Below are 24,734 nucleotides of genomic sequence, written 5' to 3' on the forward strand. Positions count from 1 at the left end.
AGAAAACCTAAAATGGGGTCACAAAGAGTTGGACCATAACTGAAACAACTGAACAAAACTATAAACTGCTTAGAAGAAGGTGAGAGGTGCTGTGTTAATGTAGGTTACAAAACTGGAACAGAAAGCAAGGTTTAGTAATGGTATATCAGTGATTGCATTTCTCTAAATTCTCATAGATTTTTGACTTACTGTCAATTTACTTTCTTAGAAGCCAGAGGAAGCAAAATAGAAGCAGTTGTACTCTGAACTTTGTTATAATCAAAAGAGAAAAACTGATTGGTAGATTGAAATTATAAGAACCTTGGGAGAAAGTGACCAATTATAATAAAGGAAGGGAACACTGGATGTGCCTAAACACATTTCCCAGATTTTAGGAAAGCATCTTTGAGAAGTTCAAAAGTTAGAGATTCTAAAGGAGAAAGGTTTTTTGAAAAGAGCCCAGAAGACTCTCAGAAATGAAATTCTGCCCTAAAGACCAAGAATATACTGATTGAGGAAGAAAATATCTGTATGTAGGAGGTGATGGAAAACCAAAGTGCTGAACAGGGATCATAGGAGGCTAGAATGAAACTGGACACATAACAAAGATGAGAACCTGGGGGATAGAGGGAAGGACAAGGATGTACAGTTCTAACCACATTCCTCTGAGAATAGTGTCAGCCTAGAACTCGCTAATATTTTATGGTAGAGACAAAAAGAGAGTCTGAATCAGCAAGAAAAGAAAGAAGTGGGTCCATTTGCTTGTGGGAAAATGATCTGATGGTTCTTAAAACGATTATTTGACTTTTACTATGTGCCCTTCACCCCTTTTTAAAATTGAGGATCATCAACTTGAGTGAAGGCAAACATTTCCTCTTTTGCCAAGTAGGTGAGCAAATAGTAAGGGAGAATCAGCTCAACTTAGATGGGTTACCACCATTGGTAGTCTTTGAAGAGTCATGGAAAATGAAAAAGCTACAAGTTGAGCACTATAAGCTAAAAAGATGGGAGGGCAACTTGACATCTATTCTCTCTCTCTTTTTTTTTTTTTTTTTGGGTGGGGGCAGTGGGGGTTAAGTGACTTGTCCAGGGTCACACATCTACGTGAGTGTCAAGTATCTGAGGTCAGATTTGAACTCAGGTCCTCCTGAATCAGGGCTGGTGCTTTTATTCACTGAGCCACCTAGCTTCTCCCTTGACATCCATTCTCATGAGATTCGTGCAACGGGTTGTACAGTGTATAATTTCTGATCCCTTACTACAGGCCTCAGGAAATAAAGTGGGCATCCAGTCATGCCAAACCAAATTAATTTACTTTTTTGGCAAAATGATTGGATTTGTAGAGCAAAGGAATGCCGAGGTAACAGTTTGATTTTAAAATGATGAACTCTCTTATGCTGTCTTTGTAGATGTAGAAGTGAACTTTAGATCATAGTTACAATTTGAAGTCCTAACCATTTGAACAGTCATACTTGGAGAAAACTTTTAATAGATCATTGTCCTTCCAGAGTAAAGACTCTAGTGGCCTAGTAACTCTCTCCTCATCCCTGACTGTTGAGCGTTTTTATCAATGGCTTGGATGAAGATGTCACCTTCTTTGCCTGGCATCCTTACTGATGACAGCAAATTTGGCAGTGATGGCTAATTCATGAGATAGGAGAACTGGGGTTTAGATTTTTTCTGGAGCCTGGGGCACTCGATCAAATTCTTGGGACGAAAGTAAGTATAAATTTTATACCTTATACTTACTTGGGTTCTTTGTGCATGTACAGAATGGGAAGCTCTCAATCATGTGATTAAAACTCTGAGGTTTCTGTTGACACATAAGTTCAGTAGGAGTTGACAGATAAAACTGTTTAAACAGTGAGTACAGTTTATCTGTATTAAAAGATGACATTATTCAGTGCTAGTGAAGTAATTTTCACTTTTGAACACCTTTGGATTATTGTGTTTCCAGTGCTGAGTGCCCCAGTTTAAGAGAGATTTGACAAATTATGCTATATGCAGAGACAGGCTATAAGAATTAGGTTGGTGAGGGATCTGGAAACCCATGAGGCACCTGTTATAAGAACATCAGGCCTTTAGCTTAGAGAGGACTTGTGGCTGGGAATAGAAATATAATATCTGTACGTGAAGCAGTATGTTATTATAGATGCAGTGGTAGATCCAGTGCTGAAAACTAACAGCAATATGTTCAAAAACTTACTTACTTTGAACAGATTGATTTGTACCAAGTATACAAGGATGTTTCAACCATAGGCAAATGACTAACATAAATAATAAAAATAAAAACGACTCAAACCACATTATTAGATGGTTAACAAAAAAAGCCTTTTGCAAAATACAGTAGTCATTTGTTGTTGTTTTTAATCAGAAGCATAGATGGGTGTTTTTAATGTGAAATGTCTCTAAAATAAAAACTGGGATTATTTGCAAATGGGAGAAACTCTAGAAGTTTTCCTATTAAACATAAGTTTAAAATTGGCATATATTGTCCCTTCTCACTATATTTTATATTTTTAAGCTATGCAAATGATGTTAGTAAGACAAGAGAAAGAAAATAAAGACACAAACATTGCGAAAGTAGATGCAGGTGACATTAGAGTTTACTTAGCTAATCTCAGGGAATCAGAAAAATAACCCAAAATCCTGACAAATCTTTTCAGTAAAGTCATAAGATACAAAATAAATGAACATAAATTTATCAGCATTTCTATGAATTAATAATAAAACCCAAGGGAAAATGGGTGGCAAAATTTCCACTCCAAAATAAATTAAAACTACTTAAAATATTTGGGCAGTCCATCTCCTAAGACATGTTCAACACTAAAAAATAATTACAAAATGTGGTTTTTTGGTTTTTTAAAGTGAGGTAATTGGGGTTAAGTGACTTGCCAGGTCACACAGCTAGTGTTAATGTCTGAGGCGGTATTTGAACTCAGGTTACTCCTGAATCCAGGGCCAGTGCTCTATCCACTGCGCCACCTAGCTGCCCCTACAAAATGTTTTTTAAAGAAAGAGAAATAGATCAATTTTGGAGAGAGATTTATTGCTTACGGTGGGTGACACCAATATAAATTAATCTGCAGATTCAGAGATATACCACTACAATAGCTTGGGATCTGTTTACTATCTAGAGTTAAATAGGAGAACAACAATTCACTTTTAGGAACAAAAAGTCCTAATGCATTTGGTTAATAAATATAAGGAAGGTACATGCAGTCATTGAAACATTGAAGTAGAAAGAAGCTTAATAACTGTCTGCTTGGGATGGGGCGAGGTGTGCGTGAATTTCTATATTGTGTTTGAGGCTGGATCTCTTCCACTGTTGTTAAGATTTTGATTTTTGTGATTTGTGAATCTTTGTCACCTATATTACCTTTGTTGATCTTCAGAGTACATTTTTTACTTTACGATAACTTTGATAAATCAAAATTTGTTACTTGGTATTTATGAACAGCATTATGAAAGAATTCTGACAGTTCTTTTAAATAGTGAGTTTCTTTCGTTGTGTTCACTATGATTTCCTCTTAATAAATTGATCTAAATAGTTAGTTGTGATACAGCTTATGCTGGAATGTTCCAGAGCTGTTTATACCCTAAGATGCATCAGTGTATTATCTAACCATGTATGTTCAGTGATTATCTGTGTGAAAACATGTTTAGGCCACTTGTATCAAATTCAAATTGAAAGGTGTGAGGAAGGCACTAGACCATACAGAAGAATCTCTATGGGTGCATGTGAACTTAGAAAAATTCACATATTATTTATTCTATTGCATTTAAAAAAATAGTTTCCCGATTATTTTTTATTTATTTTATTTTCTTTGGTGTGAGGCAACTGGGGTTAAGTGACTTGCCCCGGGTCACACAGCTAGTAAGTGTTAAGTGTCTGAGGTCTAATTTGAACTCAGGTCCTCCTGACTCCAGGGCCAGTGCTCTATCCACTGCGCCACCTAGCTGCCCCCAATTACATTTTAATCTGGTTCTGTTACACTTGAATGTTGTGGGCTGTATCATTTGACGTCCCTGTTCTAGAATCATTATGTCTGAAATGTACTGCATGTTTCTTTTTTTCATGTAACTAAAGATTATTAAGGTTACAATTCACTAATAAGACTCTTGAGTTTCCACCAGAGTATAAGCCATAATCATTGCCCATTTTAAAGAATTTATTTGCTTTGAAATACCTGGTAGAGTGTTTTGTTAACATTAAGAAAATTACTTTATTATTGGCTCTCTTTACTTATTTAATTACTCTTGCCCTTAAGAAGGAAAAAGATTTCTCCCTTCCAAATGGTAAATTTTCCTCCTTTGTGGAGTATCACCACAATAGATAAAAAGTTTTATTGTATTAGGTCTTTATAATATGTTTTATGTAAGTTTTACTTTCTCTTTTATGAGCCATCTTCAGTGAAATTCCGGAGGACTGTCCATTTAATTTCTTTGTACTGTCATTTTATTGAAATATGTGTGGGGGACAGCTAGATGGCACAGTGGATGAAGCACTGGCCTGGATTCAGGAGGACCTGAGTTCAAATCCGGCTCAGGACACTTGATACTTAACTAGCTGTGTAACCCTGGGCAAGTCACTTAACCCTCGTTTTGCCCTGCAAAAAGAAAAAAAAAGAAAGAAATATGCGTAAGAGCTTAACATCTGGAAATATTTTTGTTAAGTGGATTCTTTTAAGTGGCAGCAACATTTACTGTTATTTCAGACATATGATGTATTGTGCTTTTGGCTCTGCTGTTTTTAAGATACACCTATTCTCTTTGTAGTCAGTCTTGTATTATTTATTCCAGGGTAGGGGAAAAAGATAGATGGATACCTACAGATAATTTTGAAAATCATTCAATTGTGTATTTAACTTTGAAAAATTATTCATATGCTCTTAGGAGACATGATCATACCTCACCTGTGCTTAGAAGAGATTTTTGTTCATGTGAGGATCCTTTATTAAGTTATCTCTAAGAGTTCCTCCAAATTCTATGTTCCTTGATCCTAGGCCTGAATCCACCTGTCCTTTCAGCTTGGAAACCAGTGGGGATGTGGAAGGAAGTCTTGGGCTGTTGTAGAAAATCTGCTAAGCAGAAAATTCATTCAGAGGTTTTGACTATATTTCAGACCGGTGTATCATGGTTAAGTAAGCCTTGGTAGTTTTCGTGTTCACTTTTCCTTTCAAAAACATTTCACATCAGAGTTAGTATCTTTAGCTTTTGTGTGTGTGTGAAAAGTCCAGTTTCAGGCCCAATTTGCAGTAATGTTTTATGAATGTCTAATGTTTTTGTGGAACATAATTTTAGTATCTCAACACCTTTTAGTAAGGAGCTCATTAACAAAAACAAAAAAATTCATATATTTCAGGAAAGTCTTTTTAGAAAGTAAAAAAAGACTTAATTGCTATTGAAAGTGAATAAAAACTCCTTTTTGATGGCGATGAGAATGTCTTGCTTTAATGGCCACTTGTTTCTCTTTTTTTGTCTTTGTAGGTCGAGGCAGAGGTGAAGGTGGTTTTTACCAAAGAAGTTTTGATGAAGTCGAGGGTGGCTTTGGGCGAGGTGGTGGTGGCCGAGAAATGCACCGATCACAGAGCTGGGAAGAAAGGTAACCCCTGCCTCACTGGCCTCTGCAAGTCCAAACATGGGCCCTGGGAACACTTAATCTCACTTCCCTCTTTCTGGGTTGAGGTCACTCCACAAATTGGATTGGTTTGATAGTCTGAGGAGCAACCTGGACTGAAAACCTTCTCATGTTATGAGAGGAGAGATGAAATAAACTCAGTAGGAGAATATCCCTGAAGAACAATCTTCCTGTGCCTTTAACAAACATGTTCTCAGCAAGACTGTACTTACTTTGTCAGTGCCATGTTGGATCTCTGGTCAGTGTGGCTGCTCCTCCATCTGTGTAGATTGCAACCAATCCAAGTATTCTTATTTGTGCAACTGTTGTCGATGTTCTAATGTCAATCCTCCATAGGTTGTCCTGACGATGGGTTAGGGGCTTTCCTCATTTCATTTTGATATTATGTGGATACCAGTGGAGCCTATGGGCTGTCCATTGGTCATCCCTGGTTTTTGCTCAGTGACCGGCAGAAATCCTTTTTCTGCTATGTACATAGCTTTTAAAAATGATTTGTTGATATTCTTGTCTTTTTTAAACTATGGGCAATTCCCAGTGATTCTCTCCTTTCCCTCTCCCCCAGCCTTCCTTTAAAAAAACAAACACACACAAAAAACAAGTATATTCAAGAAAAACAGATGAACACATTGGCCTTGTCTGAAAATGTCTGTATTGTCCACCGCCCATCTGCCAGAAGGCTAGAGGCATTCTTCACCATCAGCCCTCTGAAGTAATGCTTGTTCATTCAATTGATTGGAGTTTTGATGTCTTCCAGTGTTGTTTTCCTTTATATTATTGTGATCATTGTAAAAATTATTTTCCTGGTTCTGTTCACTTCACTCTGTGACAGTTTATACCAGTCTTAGCAAATTTCTCTAAATCTTTAATTCTGAGAATTTCTTATGACACAATAATATTCCATTTAATTCAAATGTTATAAGTTGTGCTTGCATCTTTTGTGCAGTTCTCTATATTATATCCTATTTAGGCCTACTGTATGCTTCTCCAGATCCAGAGTAATTAAGAAGAGTATGGCCCTAACTGTCCCCGTGTGATGAACTAAATGAATAAAGAAAGCTTGTTGTCTGGACTGTCATATATACTTGGACGGACAGCGTATAGTAGAACTGGTCCATCAGTATTACATGTCTTGGACTGTGAAGAGGCAATGAATTGGGTCCATCACTGAGTAGGAGAAGGGAAACAGCCTATATTGCCTTTGAGAAGTTACCTGGTGTTTTTCATTAACCCATATTTCTCCCTGAAATAAAGGCCCATATTTGTCTGAGACTAATAGGTACCACAGTCTCTGCAGAATTTCAGTTTTCAGTTATCCAATGTCTCTCAGGATAGATAATCTAATCTCTGGTAAAATGTTTACTTGGATTAAAGGTGAGCTTGAACAGCTAAAGGCTTGTGTTTTCAGATTGTTTAATGAAACTTACTGGCCTTTCTAATGAGTCTTACCCCTCCTTTTGGTTGTTAGTCCTAAGCTAAGAAGAAAGTGTGTACCAGAACTGGAGTTGAAATTATCGTATGGCTTCATAGTCCTTGTTCAAAAGTTTATTTCTGTTTTTCTAGGGGAGACAGACGGTTTGAAAAACCAGGGCGAAAAGATTCAGGTAAGGTGTTTGGAAGTTTGAATTATGACTTTCATTCTCTAATTGCTTGTTTTCAGTTTTGAGTTATAGGATTTTTGTAGGGAAAGGCAGTTAAACTAGAGTGGCCTTATATTCCCTATGTGTTTGACATGTCAGAGGTTCCTTATTAGAGGCATGGCAAGGATGTTTTCATAATGGATATTTGACTATTTCCTGAATCCCATGGTGGTTTGTAAAACAGAGTTTGCATAGATTGGGGGGGTAAGGGTGGTTGGGGCAGGAGGCAGACTAATGCGTAGTATTCGTAGAACATTCGGAAGTTTAATTTTTTTCCATTTGAAAAGCCTTGCTTTCAGACTACTTGGAAAATGTACAGTACATTTCCAGTTTCCTTTAGAAAAGCATAACAGTTATGGAATCTTGACCACAGGTCTGGATTTTGGCCTCAATTCCAGGTCAGGTAGCTTGGTGAGAACTTTCTGGCAAAATGGAGGCTTAGAAATTATTACAGATACTGCTATGCTAGGAAAGGCATCATGATTGAGGGCACAGAAGGCTGGATTTAGAGTGAAGGTAGACTTGAGTTCAAATCTTACCCCTGAGCCTTACTAGCTGTGTAACTTTGGGAAAGTCACTTGGCCTCTCTTTCCTCAACTGTAAAATGAAGTCAGTAATACTTATAGCCCCCTCAGCCGAGATAGTTGTGGATAGTGGATAGAGTGCCAGGCCAAGAGGCAGAAAGGCTGAGTTCAAATCCAGCCTCAGACACTTCCTAGCTGTGTGACCCTCGCCTGGGCAAGTCACTTCATCCTGCTTGCCTCAGTTTCCGGACCTCGTAAAATGAGCTGGAAAAGGACATGGCCAGCCACTTCAGTGTCTCTGCCAAGAAGACCCTAAATGGGCTCACCAGGGGTCTGACACAATTACAAATGACTTAGCAACAAATCTCCATGAGTTGTTCTGAGAAGCACTTAACATCATAATGTATATGGGGGCAGCTAGGTGGCACAGTGGATAAACACCAGCCCTGGATTCAGGAGGACCTGAGTTCAAGTCCAGCCTCAGACACTTGACACTTACTAGCTGTGTGACCCTGGGCAAGTCACTTAACCCTCATTGCCCCGCCAAAACCAACCAACCAAACAAAAACCCATGAAAGAGTCAGCAATGAAGAGAATGTGCCACACACTCTGGACTGAATTTTCTAAGCAAATACAAAGTATACACCCAAATAATGTACATGAAGTGCTTTGTATTCCTTGAGTCTGTTCTAGAAGGGTTTGCTACGAAGTCATGTCGGTAAGCATTTATGACGTGTTTACTGCATCATTACTATTTTGCTAAGCTCTGGATTGATTGAAACAAAAAAAAATGCAGACCCAGTCCCTGTCTTCAAGGAGCTCTTCTTCCAGTGGGGGAGACAATATGCAAACAATTTTGTCTATCTTGGACACATACAGAATCATGGGAGGAGCTCTTAGAGCTGAGGGGTTGTGGGGGGTGGGAGTTGGCACAGGAAGGTGGGACTTTAACTGAGACTTGAAGGAATTTCATTGACCATCTTGTCTGAGAAGTCTGTAGTCTGGACAATGTTATGAAAGTTTTCTGCTGTCATGAGGTTGGGTCATTTTTTATCTGCTAGTGACCTTTTTTTTAAAGTAATGATGTCCCTTTAAATGTAGGATGTCTCTTTTTAACAACTCTAAATTCAGTTTTTAAGGAGAAGTGAACGTTCTTTCTCCAGAGCATGAGAAACCAAAGATGAAGTTATAGCAAGAACTGGCAAATGTTGGCCTGCCAAGTTTTCTTGTCATTGTGTCTGATGCCACTAGACGTGGGGTATGGGCTGGATGTTGCTACTTCCTTCCATAAGATGTTTAGACATAGCTTGTTGGGACACAGAAGAGTGTTTCTGGTAGACTTGGCACCTATTTCACTTTCCAGTAAGCTCCTTTTGGGCAGAGCTGTTGTCAGTACAGCATTGCTAAGTCAGGAGACTGAAAAGCAACTAATTATTGCTGTTAGGAGAAAGTAAAAACAGGTGAAAATTACCTTGGCACCATTCTAATCCCAGTTAAAACTAGACTCAAGTTTTTCAAGAACAGATTTCCTTACTTAGTCATTTATATCTCAGTCTTCTTTTCCTGTCATCTAACTTACCTGAGTTTTAATATACTCAAGGCAAGAGGGATCAAAATGATACTTTCTAGTTTGCGGGTCCAGATAGTTAAGAAACCTATCACTAATGACCTGTGCTGTTAAGGCTTTTGTGAACTCGTCAGGAGCAATGTTGTAGAATTATCAGTCTTACACTTTTTGTTTGTTTTTTGTGGGACAGTGAGGGTTAAGTGACTTGCCCAGGGTCATACAGCTAGCAAGTGTCAAGTGTCTGAGGCTGCATTTGAACTCAGGTCCTCCTCAACTGAGGGCTGGTGCTTTATTTACTGCACCACCTAGCTGCCTCCAATCTTATGCTTTTTGACTTTGAGCAATAGTGCCATCCCCCTTATTGGACTGTGAACTCTTTGAGAGCAGAGTTTGTATTGTGCCTCTTTCTATCCCCAGTGCGCAGCATAGTGTCTGTTCATTGACTGACTGGTGTGGTGTAGTGAAAAGAAGAGCTGGCCTTCCACTCATGGCTGGTTGATCTTGGGTGTTCACCTAAGGTCTCTGTTCTCTGGGCTTTTGTCACGTGATCAGTCATACAAGGAGTTTGGCTTAGTGCTCAGTAAAGCTTGAAGCACAATGGAAGCCATTGCCTATTAATACTTGAGGGAAAATGAAAGATACAGTTGGAAGGAGCATGAACTGCCTTGGATTCTCCATATCCCTGCAAATGCCTAAAGCATTCTCAAACCCTGAGCCTTCAGTCATGCTTTATGCTGTTAAAATGAATAATCATAATAGCATCTGACATTCAGGTAGCCCCATGAGGTAGTTGAGGCACTCGACATTAATTATCTCCTGTAAGGGAAGTATTACAGCTTTTAGGAGGTTCATTCAGGGTGAGAAAGGTGAATCCAAAGTTCCCTTGCTTATGGTCACCCAGATGCCTGGGGAATTTGAACCTCGCTTTTCCTCGGTGTTTCCCCTGCCTTGTAAAGCCCATTATCCTTTCTACTAAACCTTTCAAGATTTAAGAGTCTTGTTAATGACTAAGGGAATGGGAATACCATTCATATTATCCCAAATGATTTACAGATGTTACTAAAGTGGTTAAGAAATTATAGCAACCACCTTTAAGCACCAATAGGTGATCATTTCTTTTAATGTATTCATATTTCTCTGTTTAATGAAGTCAGGGGTCTAAGCCAGAATTTTTTGGTGAGTTAGATAGCTTGTGGACAACCATATCTAAGGGTTATAATTCTACTTATGCTAATCTCATGAGGGTAGTTTTGTATCTCTATTAAGAGTATGTCCAGTAAAAAGAAAGGCTTTCCTCTCTTCGTGTTTCCCTTTAGACACAGCAAGAGGACTAAGGTCTAGGTAGCTTCATCCCAATACTGATGGTTGAACTTATAGAGATATTAACATTGAGGAGGACTTCCCCCTAGGTGTATTAGGGGCTAATAGTGAACATACTTAGGAAAAATAAAAGCTCATCTCCCTGTTCCTTGTTTAAGAACTTTGCTGTTTAATCTCAGATTTAGACACAGCAGTGATTTTTCAAGGTCATTGAGGCCAGCCCCCTCATGTTAACAAATGAGGAACCCTAAGGCCCAGGGAGCTCTGATGCCTGGATGTAGGTCAAGCCACAGCCAGTGAGCCACAGAATAGGACATGGGAACATCCGGTTCTCTGACGCTAAATCCTGCTTGCTTTCCACTCTCTAGATCCCACTGGATTAGAGAATGGGGCTCCTTCAGGTGCCTGTTAGTTGCCACTCAGCTTGTACTCATTACCATGGAGACCAGGAGTGCACACTTACACTCCACAGTCATTGGGGAAACTGAAGAGAATCTTTCTGTGACATGAAGAAATATCTTGGGTGGAGTGGAGACTTAAGTTGTCTTCCACAGAAATTCTAGTAAGAGCCAGTGGGGTGAGCACTAAGATACATTCTATACAAAGTTTCCTGGTTGATACTAAATAATACAAATAGCAAGGACTCCGATGATATTAATTAACCCAGTGGATTTTGTCATGTGACTATATGATTCTTATTAGCCCTTTTTTGACATAAGGTACTGAGAAACTGAAAATATTCTAGTGTAATAAGGCACATTTTTTGGCTCATTTGGCCAAACATGAGGATCTTGACCTTCAGCCACACTCATTACACTATATTATGCTGCCCCTAGGAGTTTATTCATAGCGAATTCTGGAAGAGAATTTCACAGAATCAGAAGGTACCTGAGAGAGAGGTCATGTGGAGTCCAAGCCATTTTTAAACAAGACTCCCCTGTGCACTAAGTATGACACATTATTGGTCATCTGGCTTTTACTGAGAGACCTCCAGAGAGGGTCAGCCACTCACCACCTGTTCATGCAGTGCACTTTAAATCAAAGTGGTGGTGGTGGTAAATGTTCTGTGATGAAGAAGTAAGACCCAAATACAAACAAGTAAGCAATGTGATGTATAGTGACTATGTTGAAATTGAAGTAATGTGTGAATCTGTTATCCTTGTTCTTTCTTCCAAATGCCCTACTTCCCTGTTGTGTGCTGTTCTGGGTACCTTGCAGATTTTACATCAGAAAAATGAGTGTTAGGATGCTGTAAGTCTCAAGATGTCACTATATTTTTCATAACGCAACTGCATTTGGTTGTTTTCATTCAGTTGTTTTCAGTTGTGGCTGACTTTGTGACTCCATTTGGGGTTTTCTTAGTGGAAATACTGGAGTGATTTACTGCTTCTTTCTTCAGCTCATTTTACAGATGAAGAAACTGAAGCAAGTAGGATTCAGTGTCTTGCCCAGGGTCACACAGCTAGTAAATGTCTGAAGCCAGATTTGAACTGAGGATGGGTCTTCTCACTCTAAGCCCAGCACTCTAGTCACTGGGCCCCTAGTAGCTCGGTGCATCTCATACTACTTGTGTTTCAGTGATCTTGTGTTAGGACAGAAGCTTCTTGGTACTATAACTTTAAAACAAAATATAAAACTTTTCAAGTGGCAAATAGCTATCACCATATTCTTTAAACAAGGCCTCTTCTTTATGCTATTTTTATCCTGCCTCCATTAAGAAAAATTCAGCAAGCATTACATTTATAGCTCCTTGCTTAACTTGACATGTACTGTTCTAAGCATGTGTTCCCTGTCCTTGCTTGGTCATAACTAATGCAGTATTCCTCTTCTTCATCTTCTTTTCTAAGTAGTAGGGGCTTCTAAAGGAGGGAAAAATAATAACTCCTTGTGAGAGTTTGGAAAGAGAGAATTTGCATATTCTCATTTTATAAATGGGGGGTAGTTTTGTGTTGAAAAGACATTTTAAAGGGTTTGCCAAGAAAAATCTAAAAAGTTTTTGGTCATTAGGGTGATGGAAGAATCTTCCATGAGAGTCAGACTAGAACGGAAGTAATGATCAAGACAGCATGGCTTTATTAGGAAGAAGACATGCCACATTGATGTATCAATTTTTTTTTTAATTTGTTTTTTGTTTTTGTTGGTTTTTTTTTTTTTTTTTTTTTTTTTTTTGCGGGACAATGGGGGTTAAGTGACTTGCCCAGGGTCACACAGCTAGTAAGTGTCAAGTGTCTGAGGCCGGATTTGAACTCAGGAACTCCTCAATTCAGGGCCGGTGCTTTATCCACTGCGCCACCTAGCTGCCCCTAATGTATCTTTTTTTGACAGGGTTACTGATCAGTAGATCAGGGATATGCTACAGATAAAGTTTACCTGGGTTTTAGCAAAGTTCCTTGTGATTCCTTGATCAAGGTCTTGTGATTACAGAAAAAAAATGGGAGAGATATGCTAGTTGACAATACAGCTAGTTTCAGAATTGGTTCTGTGGCTTGACCCACAGAGTACTTAAATTTAAATAAAACCATGGAACATGGAAGGAGGCCTCGAATGAGATGCCACAACGATCTGGGTTTATCTCAGTAACTTGCATAATGGTAGAGATGTCTTTGTCAAACTGGCAAATGGTACAGAAGCTGGTATGACTAAGTAACATACAGAGTAATGAGAATCCTGAAAAGTCTTGACAGGTCAGGACCAATTGGACCAAATTAAACTAAGATGAAATGTAATAGAGAAAAAGGCAACCTTATACTTCACAAGTATAAGATGGGAAGACACGATTAGACAGTGAACAAGACTCTGAACAAGATAGGACAGAATGGGATTAGTAAGACTGGCAGGTGAAATACAATTCAGTGTGACATGGCTGCCACAAAATATGGTTTTGGGTTGCAGCAAGGATTATATCTTCCAAGATAGGGAGCTAACACTCCCCCTTGCACTTTATCCTGGTCAGACCATGCGACAATATTACATTCAGTTCTGGGTACCATATTTAGCAGACATTAATAGGTTGGTGAATGTCCTGAGATATTGTGTCACATGAGGGCTAAATTCAAAGGATGGTTTTAACTGTAGACCAGAAGCCCCAGGTTGAGGGGGAGGAGAAAGTGTGCCTTTTGGTGGGTGGAATAGCTTTATTCAAGCATGTGAAAGATCATCACCTGGAAAGGGTAGAAATCAGGAGTTAGGAAGAAGCCTATTTAGGAATGATTGTAGGAGAACTTTCTTAACAGTTAGCACTGACCAACAACAGAATGGACAAAACTTGGTGAGCTTCCCTTCTCCTAGGAGGTCTTCAAGCAAAGTCTTAGATGACTATTTGCCATTAGGTGTTAGAGAATTCTTTTTCAGATATAGTTTGCATTGGGTGGCAATTTTCTGATTCTCTGATACTTTTCATGGATCTACATTGTACCTGTAACTAGTTTATTCCCTCTATATTAACTAGTTAGTGGGTACTCAAATTGTGAGATCCTGTCTGTTGACCAAGCTAATACACCATTGGAAAGAACTGACAGATACAATTAAGAGTAAGGTATACCTCTACAAAGATGATTAAAATATAGTTATCGTAGAATAAAAGAGTTCAAGGGAACCCTAACTGTCTTCTAGTCTAAAATCCCACTGATCTTTTTGTGTTTTCAGAAGAATCTATGTGCTTTGGATTTAGAAAAGGAAAATTTTGTTCTAAATATCCAAACTGGATAATACTGCTTCTTGCCAGTCTCTGTAGTAGTGCTATGTTTAACTGTTGTTTGTGTGTTTGTAATCCCTTAAATTCTTAAAAGAGTCTTCATGATTATAATGTGTCCTATTGTTACAGTATGGAATCATTTGTATGTTTCCTTAAAATGAAAACCATGAGGATGTCATTTTCAGTCTGATGGTTTGATTCTGACTTTTGCTTATAAAGTCTTCAAAGGAGTGCAGTTTTGGAACCAGAGGGTCTGTGCTTGAATCTTTACTACTGGTTACCTTTGGGCTTGTAGCATATCGGTTAACTTTTCTCTGCCTGTCTTTGCTCATTTGCCAAGTGAAGTGGTTGGGCTAGACATTGGTGGTTGGACTACAGTTTCTTTTCCAGCTTTAAGTCAGTGAAACCATAAACCTAATAAAACTTTCTTTTACTTGTATGTTTTGTTGTTTAAAAACTTGCTTAGGTTATATTGACTTGCCTTCCATCTTCTATAATCTCAGTAGGAAAAACAAAAATGTCAAGTAGTAAACCCTCTTTTCTATAAAAAACATACATCCAGTGTTTAAAATATAGACTGTAGTTAAGGTCTTTAAAATAATATACATAAATGTAATGGGCATTATTCTATTTTTAGTAAATCAAAAGCATCACCCCAACTCTTTCTTTTTTGTGGTCCTAAAACTGGTTCATTATTACACATCATGGTCAGAGAAAATTATTCTAAGAAAGGATATAAAGCATGTGTATTATTATTTCTTATATCCAAAATAAATAGTTTGCCTACTAGCTTAAAAACAGTCCCTACAGGGTCTTGTCTTTTTTTTTTTTTTTTTTGGTCTTTTACTAAATCTTATTTGAATTAGATCTCCTTCATAAGAATTCTCTGAACCATAAAAGTCACATGTCTTTATGAATTTCATTATTAGCTCTTAAAAATTAAGGCCATACTTAATGATCTTCATCTATGATCTTCATTGCTTCTGAAAAGTGTGATAATTTGTATCACGTAATCATTGTCTCCAAGGAGAATTTACATCATATGAAAAGGATTACTTCAAATTGGAATTATATGTATTACATAATTCATAGATTTAAATGGGATCACTCTGGGTAGCTTTGGGGGGTTTTTTTGAGGTCATATTCTTGAAATCATTGCCTTTTACAAAAAATATCAAATCATATTTAAATGTCATTAGAAATGAAGTCTGTCTAATTTTTCTTTCAGTCATTGTAGCTTTGATCAGTTTAGTGAAATTAGCTGGTAGAAATTCTACTGTGCAGATTCTGTTTCCAGAGTGTCTGCAGTTAATTCATCCACTAGTCTCAGTTTATGTGGTCATATATCATGCTTTGCATGCCATGCTGTAATTGAAGAAAAAGATAATGGGATAGCAATGATGAATGGGGAAAGCAGCTGCACGTCCAGTTGAGTAGTTTAATATATTTCAAAATGTAGCCATGTTGCAAATCTATTCTGCTAGCCCTTGTCTCAGAAATCTGAAAGGCATCAATGTGTTGTCCATTAATATGGATCCCATGTCAGTCCTATTTGGGCTCTTAGGGACTATAGCAGTTGGACGTTCAGGGACAGTTTTGTCAAAATTCTCCATTTTGATAATATATTCACCTTTGGAATTTCGAGTTATCATAGAGGCAAAACAGTGATGCAGCATGATCTCCGATGGTAGGTAGGATGTCCTCTTTTGGCACGTTTCTCCTGTGTCCTCCAGAGTAGCCGAGAAGAAAACAACTAACTCAAAGTGTCCAGGATTTTCATGCTGGAGGAAAGCAGCTAGGGGGCTGGAGGGTGTAATGGAGTGATAGTAGGTCAGTGGAAAGGTAAAGAACGGGTACTCTGTGAAGCTGAGATTGTCGAGGTGGAAGTCCACACTGGTCTGGTAAAACTGGTCATTTTCTAGTTCTTGGTAGAGAATAGCAGAGACCCGGACACTGATGAATGGCATGGATCGAATGTTGGCCACTTGGAAGATGAGACTCGGTTTGCCATCTTTGTGGGCTACTACCTGCCAAGTCAGTAAAAGCGGATCCATAAAGCTCCGTTCTTTGGACGGGCAATTTTTGCCACAAAAGCACCTAGATTAGAAACAGTTGATGTTGTTATAGACTTGTAGCTAACACGAAGTAAGTAACTTTGACTAAATAGTTATCATTTCTTACATTAGGTTAGGTGGTAAATTCTTTATATTTTAGATATCACTTCTTAGAGTAGATTCGGAGCTAGATTCTAAGCATCTTATACTACCTCTTGGAATTGCTTTTGCTTAATTTTGGGGGGAATGTAAGCCATATGTTGGTCCCAGAACCAGTACATGTTACATCAAAACTTTTCAAAGAAAGAAAATGTGTTCTTACTATAGATCTTAAAGGAAATCTTGATATGAATAGAATTGCTTTCATTTAGTGGGAATGGGAAAATTCCCTTTCCTTACTGGTTAGATTTGGAGGGGGTGGAGTGGGGTTGCCTCTGATTTCATCAGTGTAGTGACTTTCCAGCTCTACTGATCTATGATTTGTAATCTTAGTGAATTGCTGAGGCCTTTTCAAAGTTAAGTGACTTGACTAAGGTCACACAACTAGGCTTATCTATCTGGCAAGATTCCACCACACCATTATTTTACAAACTTTTTTGATTACAAGTGCATATCAGTAAAAGGTTTTTTTTTTTAAAGAATATGCCCTGATTGGTAAAAACTTTTTTGAGCACCCCACCCCCCATCTCCAATATGTATATTTATTTACTTATACATTATACATGTACTACTCCATCAGTAATTATATAGATTATAAAACTTACCCCCAAGTAGACATTTTATCTTAGAATCAATAGGGGGCCTCTGGAGTTTTGAGAAGGATAGTGGCATGGTCCCATCTGTGCTTTAGGAAAATCATTTTGTCAGCTATGGGAGGATGGATTAGAGAGGAGAAAGACTTGCATCAGATAGACCAATTAAGAGACTACTGTATTAGTCTGGGCAAGATGTACTGAGTTCCTGAACTACAGTGATCTCTGGGTCAGTAGAAAAAGGGGCTAGATGGTAGTAATGAAGAAACAGAATATAGTAATAATAGTAGCCAGGATGTTTGGAAGAGAAGACGGTTTGTCCTTGGGGATTAACTCTGGCTCACTCAAAATTGAAAGTCACAGGCTCTTATGTGCCACAGTCCAGAGGTGATCTTGGAGGGAGGTAGGGTCAGGGATGTCTTGGGGTTAGTTCTCTGCCCTGAAGGGTCACCCCACCCCCACGTCAGATGGAATATACCTTATGGTGATACTTTGTATAGCAGTCACCCAGTATTTCTGAGGGACTGAGGAAGGCATTTAGAAGAAAGGGCTTTTGTTTGTTGAAAAGCAGGTTTAAAAAAAAAAAATGTGTGTTCGTCCTATTAAGGGCTTCCACCTTAGCCGAGAGACTTTCCCAGGATTTTTAAACAGGTCTGTGACACAATTTTGCAAGCTAGTTTCTAGTGGCTTTTTATCTAGAATTTGTGCTTCCATGTAATACTGAATCTGGTACTACGTCCTTGGTAGAGGGTCAATAAGTATTACTTAAGATGATGAAATCAGAGGGAAATTCTGATTAATTGGAAGAAAAAGAAAAAATTAAGATGCAGAAGTCATAATTCACAGTTTGGAAGCTAAGTCTTCCAACTAGGGCTGTACTCTTATGGGATGCAAATCCTCAGCTCCTATGTCACTTGCTCTCTTTTCGAACCTTTACTCCTTCAAGCCAGGGGCAAGTGTTGGAGATAACACAAAGCATTTTCTCTTGTGCATACAAAGACAGATGTATCTGGCTTTCTTGAGAAGGTTGGGGGATCCCTGTGGAGCTTGACAAGTGTAAAGATTTACTAGCAAGGCAGCTTCTTCAGGTGAGAATTTCTGATGAGGTCATTTTTAGCATCATATGATTAGTATTTCTCTCACTTGGGCATAGGGAGGGAAATCTTTTTCTCCTGTTTCTGGAAACTCCCATCTTAATGAGAATCAATGTCAGAGGCTAACTCTTCTCTGTGTTACATGAATTTCCTGACCATTTCAAAACACTTGGCCACCTTTTTGAGATAACAAAGACAATTACCTGTGATAAAGGCTTCCAGCATGAGTCCCAGGAGCATTTCAATGGCCAGTAGAGAATGGCTCTTGGACATTCACCATTGGGGGTACATGGTACCGTAGCCAATCGTGAGCTGTGTCTCAGCGAGAAGGAGAAGGCAGATGTGAAGCTGTTGATATATTTTACACAGATAGTATGGTTTGGGGGTGGGTCATCATGGTTTATGTCAGATCGCCATTCATCTCAGCTAGGACATACCAGAGGACTGCCAAAGATGAGCCAGTGAGCCACAAAAGATGCCGAAAAGGTCAGCATCATCCATTGCCATCGCATGTTTTCAGGCTTCTCACAATCGTGGAATCTGGGCCTGGTGAAGTCCTGGAGCACTTTTTATCTGCAGTGTGCTGTGGCCGGCTTTAGTCACCATCCTTTTGCGCCTCTGAGTCAGGAGTGGAGCCATGAACTTGCCACCATCCATCCTTGGCTGTTATGCTCTGAAATCAGAAGGATCTATTGGCAGCTGAGGGTTAATTAACATGGAAGATTCTGATAGCCTGGCACTAACGTACAGTCTTAGAGAAACACACCAGCTAAAGGTGATACCTCCCCCTCAAAAACTCTCACAGTATTTATCTATACCATTCAGTTAACTTGTCCTACATTTTCCATTATGTCTTTTGCATAACAGGTATTCATTAAATTCTTGTTGATTTGATTACTTTTTCTATAGTTGGCAAAGGTGACTTGACTAAGGCTAGAAAGAAATAACTGATGAATTACTACTGTTATTACTTTATAATTTTTGTTTGTTTTTTTGTGGGACAATGGGGTTAAGTGACTTGCCCAGGGTCAAACAGCTAGTAAGTGTCAAGTGTCTGAGGCCGGATTTGAACTCAGGTCCTCCTAAATCCAGGGCTCGTGCTCTATCCACTGTGCCACCTAGCTGCCCCCTTACTTTATAATATTTCGATGAAAAAAAACTGGAATTATTTGGAAGTTAAATTTCTAGCTCCAATACAGTATCAAATATTATATATCACATCTACCTTCAGAATTCTCTTTAAGTAGCTTTACTGTACAATGAAGTTAGGATATTTAGGGTTCTGCCATGTTTTTAGATAGTCACTCTAGAGCCAGAGAGGTATTATATAAGGCCATATGTAACAGTGAACAACACTTCATCTGTCTGCTCATTCATTGTGTAGTGGGAACAACACTAAACAGGTGCTGTTTGGTCTGGAATCTTGTTCTTCCTCTCCTTAAGCCCCAATACATGTGATCCTGGGCAAGTCACTTCCTCATGCTGTGTCTGAGCCACCTAATCTGGCTAAAGAGCTGGCTAATGACCTAAAGGTTTTCTGATTTTATGAGACCATGCCTCTCTCTCCTTTTCCCTTTCATTCAGTGAATTCCAGGATCTCCAGATAAAGCCCTTCCCAACCTTGGCTCCCTTCTCTCTTTTCAGTCTTCTTACACTTCACTGCTTACCTACCCCAGCCATGGTGTGATCCAGTGCCGCCACCTCCCTGGCTGAGCCATAAACAAGACGATGCTTTGTCTCCAGTGTTTCACTGGCTGCCCCTCATGCCTAGAATGCTCTCCCTCCTCTGTCTCCTTGAATCCCTGATTGCCTTCATGGCTAGGCTTTTACAAGAAGCCTTTTGGGGTCCCCTTTGATGCTAGCGCCTTCCTTCTGTTTACACAGAGTTGTTACTGGGTTGTCTCTCCTGTTAGGCTCTGAGCTCCCTGAGGGCAGAGACTATTCAGTTTGAGCCTTTTTTATGTATGTCTTTTACTTCCCATACTTCCTGCTCTGGAATAAGCACTTAATGAAGAAATGCTTGTTGACTGACTATGTCTGAGTAATTTTCATATAGGAAGATAGTAGTTAATGCCACTTAAGGGAGTGATCTAAAGAGGTATATGTCTTAGTCATTATCTATTTCTGTTACTTGCTTGGAGAGAAGAGTATTATTTGTAGAGATCAGTTCTTTCATCCTCTCCCGTCACACCCAACCTTCATTTGCTTTTTCTGTAAGAGGCCCATGTAAGCCTCTTGAGGGGAACAGCTCTTTTCATTTTGTCTGATTATCCCCGGTGTCCAGCACCTTGGCCAGTGTAGACCCTTAATAAATGTTTGTTTGATTATGACTGAAGGATGGAGTTTGGGCTTGGATTGTTCCTAATCTACAGGGTCCCTGTATATGGAAGGTGAAATAAAAAGAGCTGATGTAGAAACTTTTAGATGTGTATTTCTATACAAGTATCAGGTATTTTTTAAAAAGCAACACATTTCAAAAGTTGAGCAAAATTAATCATTTTGAAGGAGTCTAATGAAATGCCAATTTCATAAAGATGATTTGATACCATATAATATAGTGGGAGTCTGAACATTTTAATTGCCAGGTTCTCACTGAGGGGAGGGGCCATCTCCTTTTCCTTTGTTAAGCATCATTGCATGTATGACCTGGGCTCACCCTTATGGGGGCCAGGTCCTTCTTTGCTGTGCTAAGGGGGCTTCTATAAACAGGAAATGAAATGAAATGAGTACTTTTCCCCATTGAATATTTCTTTTAAAAAGAATTGATCCTAACAGCAGGGGGCATTAGTTAGGATTTTCATATAGAAATCTTTTTATTCTTTCTACATCCTTTACTTTCAGAATGAGGATGCTTCAGAAGGATCCTAGCAGAAGCATTCAGCATGGACACTCTGCTCCTGTTGCCTCTTCAGGTGCTTGGAGAGTTGAAAAATGTCTTCTCTGGACAGATCACATCTTGGTCATGAGATGATTAGTTATTTCTGCCAGAAAGATTCATTTTTTGTCTTTTTGTAATTCTCTTTCTGAAGTTTTAGTCTCTGTTTGAAACCTTTCCCCCTCCTATTGGGCTGTTGGATTTGAACCCTCGATTTAAAATGTTTCAGAAACATTTAAAAGGGGGAAAAAAAGAGCATCCTTATTTTCCAGTTTTCATCATGAGTTTCTTGGCGTTATGTGATCACTTAAACTTCACATTTATACATTTTAATGCCAGATTGCCCATTAACACAGTTAAAAGAACTGATGTCACCCTAACAATAGCCCTTGAAATATAATGATTACAAATGAAATAACGTGTTAGTGGAGAATCAGACCTTTAACATAAAAGTGATTACAAATGTCTGTCATATCCTTTAGTGGTATTGTTCCCTGCGTGTAATTATTTAATGACTGACTTTGCTAGGCACTGGGCAAGTGTTTTAGGAGACACAGTTACTGTTTTTATGGAAGTTCAAGACTTCTTCAGAAGTGATTTACGTTGCTACAAATTTAGTTGGTGTCGGTATATGATTTTCTTAGATTTTGGTCCTGGCCCTCTGCTTGGGTTTACTTTCATTTTCTCTTCACTGAAGAATGAAATATGAAATAATGCACTATATTCCATCATTCTTAGAGGTTTACATGTGATTGTCAGTGCAGAGACTGCTGATTTGCATGTTGTTTTTAAGTCTGTACACTATGTTCCGCTTTACTTAAATCAGAACTTTCCTCTACAAGGACCACAGTTAACTCTTTAATTTACTTTCACACTTAGATCTCCTTACTTCAGAAATGTGCAGCATAAGTCAGTTAAGTACTTCCTGTGTACAGATCCAGAGTTTACTTAATAAATACCCAGCCCCCCTGATTCTGGAACTTAACTCCCCAGGCTGACTGACACGTGGACAGATGAGAGACGTGATTAGCTGAAACAGTATCATCTGTAAATGAAAGGTACAAGTTAAGGAACCTGCTAACAGTGTATGTACATCCTCACACTTTACAGGATTAAAGCGCCCAGGGCCCAGTGTTACCCATTGCAGCCCTGGCCTTTTCATCAATGATATCTCAAAAGTTTCATCCTGCTTAGTGTGACATTGATTTTTTAAGCCTTTTTTTTATAAACATATCCTAATCACTAAATTCATTGATTTAAGAAATAAGAGTTTCTGCCATTTGAAATTTAATAGCATTATCTCCACCTCCAGCACAGTTCCTGAATCATTTTCATCCTACAAATTTTGTGTGTGTTATAGGACACCCCCCCTCCCCCAACAGTTTAAATGTTGCACTTTCTTGCTAAGGACTTTGCCTGGCATCATACTTTGGGGTGACTTTCATTTTTGAAGACCCAGGGGCCTTTATTGTCTGATGAATCAGAGATACTGGGCTCTGGCCTCAGTTCCTGTTATAGGTATGACCCTATCTACATAGGTCACTCCATCTTCTGGGGCCTCAGTTTGTTCAGGGTGAATTGGGCAGGACTTGGATCAGCTAATCACAGCAATAATGATAGTGAACATACAGAGGACAGTTGAAGGTCGTCAAAGCCATTCATCCTCATAAGATGTCCAGGGTGTTGGTGTAATCATTACCCCCACTTTACATTTAAGGAAACTGGGGCAGATTTGCCTATGGTCACAAAATTAGAAAGTGTCTGAGGCAGGACTCATCATACTCAGGTCTTCTGGCTCTGAGTTGAGCACTCTCTCTACTGTGCCATGAACTCTGTGTTTTTTCTACTCCTAAATCATGTGATAAGATGCATGTCCCCATAAGCCCATATGCTACTTTGCTATATTTTGCATGTTTCATTTGCTTTTTTGTAATTGATCTCTAGCAGTCATTATATAGAGATTTTAATCACCAACCAGTAAGTTCCTCAGGGAAAAGAATTGTCCCTAAGTGTTTCTGTTACTACTTCTTATGTATTATCTGCAAAGTACTTCATCCTTTAGGGGATCCTGTCATTCAGTAAGTTATATTTTGATGGAATAAGTGAGGATGAATGAATAGTATGTAGATGTTGTTAATGACTTCTACTTAGATGATTTCTGTCAACTAAAATGCTTGTAATGAAATAGAGGAAAGTTTGAGAGAGTGTTTTAGCTGAATGAGAACAAGATTTTACACACACACACACACACACACACACACACACACACACACACGTGTTAAAGTTCAGAAGTTATGGCTTCTAAAGCTCTGCCATGGTTTAAAATAATTGATTCACACTACATGGTAAAGACAAGCCATAACTATAAATGTCATCTCAGTTGGCCGGTTACTCACATTTGTTATAAACTGGCTCAGTATGATTAAGACTTTTTTGAGAATTATAGACCCATCTCTTTTTTACATAATTGATAAAAATTATAAAATAATAGCCCATTCAGACCAGTTTATAAGCTTCATGTCCTTTTTACTTTTTATCTCTTAAAATAGGCATAATTATTTTTATTCCAATATTAACCATCAACTTAAATAGTGATTTAGAATTAGAATTAAGATAGAGTATGTGTGTCTCCATTATCGAAAATAACAACTATGACAAATCTTAAATTCTTTGCCATTAGATTCTCAAGTGTCCATTTTAGGAGTTTTTACACTTATAATTTACCCCTACTGGAGTAAAAAGCAAAGCATAATCTTTTTAAAAAAATCTTTTGAATTCCTTCCAGAGACTCATTCTGTTCTCCAAGTAAAATTTCTGAATCATAATCAGATACAGGCAGGCATGTATTCCGTAAGGTGATGAGAAATTCCAGTAATATTTTCAACTGGGCTATCTTATTTCTAATATTTCAAAAGAAATAATAGCCTTACTTCCGCCTTCCTATTCAGTTAAGTTTTTCCAGAATTACCCATATTGGACATAACTAATCATGACCCTAACCTTTCTGTCTACCACCACCCCCCCACCCCCCCCTCCACCCCCCCCCCCAAATTAATCGTTTTTAATAGATAAATACTTACCAACAGTCTGTAGGTCTTTAGGCAATCTTGGAAGGATATGTTTCTTTAGGCAGACAGCCCTGTCTACAAGTCTAGTTGGTAGGGCTCTCTTGTTGAACTGGCTTTACAGTTCACATTCCTCTGTTTATAATACAGTGGGGGCTGGTTTCTTCTGAAGCTGATGTGATTGGTCACTTAGTCTGCAGGGGGGCCAATTAGCTCTGATCATGTGGAAAAGAATGCTGGTTTGTTAGGAGGTCTTTCTTTACCCAACACAAACCTTAGCAGTCCTAGAGAAACCCTCCAAAAGGGACTTGGAGAAGGGGTGCATTTTTTTCTCTAATCAGAATCCGACTTTAGTAAGTTTGCATAATCTTACTTAAGGTTTTATTTGGAAGTCCAAAGGGATAAAATTCCTTACAACTTTCCATTTAGTCTTATCTTTTGTAGGTTAAAGTAAAAGATAATAAATACTACTAATAAAACCACCTTTTCTCCTATCACTTTAGATAGTGTTTATTTGGAGGATAATAATAAC

At 38.6% G+C, this 24,734-nt stretch overlaps 2 protein-coding genes across 2 annotated transcripts in view; one reads left to right on the forward strand and one right to left on the reverse strand.

Moving 5' to 3' along the window:
• GIGYF2 (GRB10 interacting GYF protein 2) overlaps nt 1-24,734 on the forward strand; it is a 171,239-nt gene that overhangs the window by 74,561 nt on the left and 71,944 nt on the right. Inside the window, 2 exon segments of the mRNA XM_043999298.1 lie at nt 5,470-5,584; nt 7,181-7,221. Coding sequence (XP_043855233.1) covers nt 5,470-5,584; nt 7,181-7,221 — 156 coding nt within the window.
• On the reverse strand, nt 14,928-24,331 carry KCNJ13 (potassium inwardly rectifying channel subfamily J member 13). Its single transcript, XM_043999299.1, is given in 7 exon segments — nt 14,928-15,900; nt 15,903-16,401; nt 16,404-16,459; nt 18,466-18,585; nt 18,588-18,668; nt 18,671-18,935; nt 24,218-24,331. Coding segments are annotated over 6 exon segments (981 nt in total). The 5' UTR covers nt 18,684-18,935; nt 24,218-24,331; the 3' UTR covers nt 14,928-15,688.

The sequence above is a fragment of the Dromiciops gliroides genome, chromosome 4, assembly GCF_019393635.1.
Source record: "Dromiciops gliroides isolate mDroGli1 chromosome 4, mDroGli1.pri, whole genome shotgun sequence".
Classification (NCBI taxonomy): domain Eukaryota; kingdom Metazoa; phylum Chordata; class Mammalia; order Microbiotheria; family Microbiotheriidae; genus Dromiciops; species Dromiciops gliroides.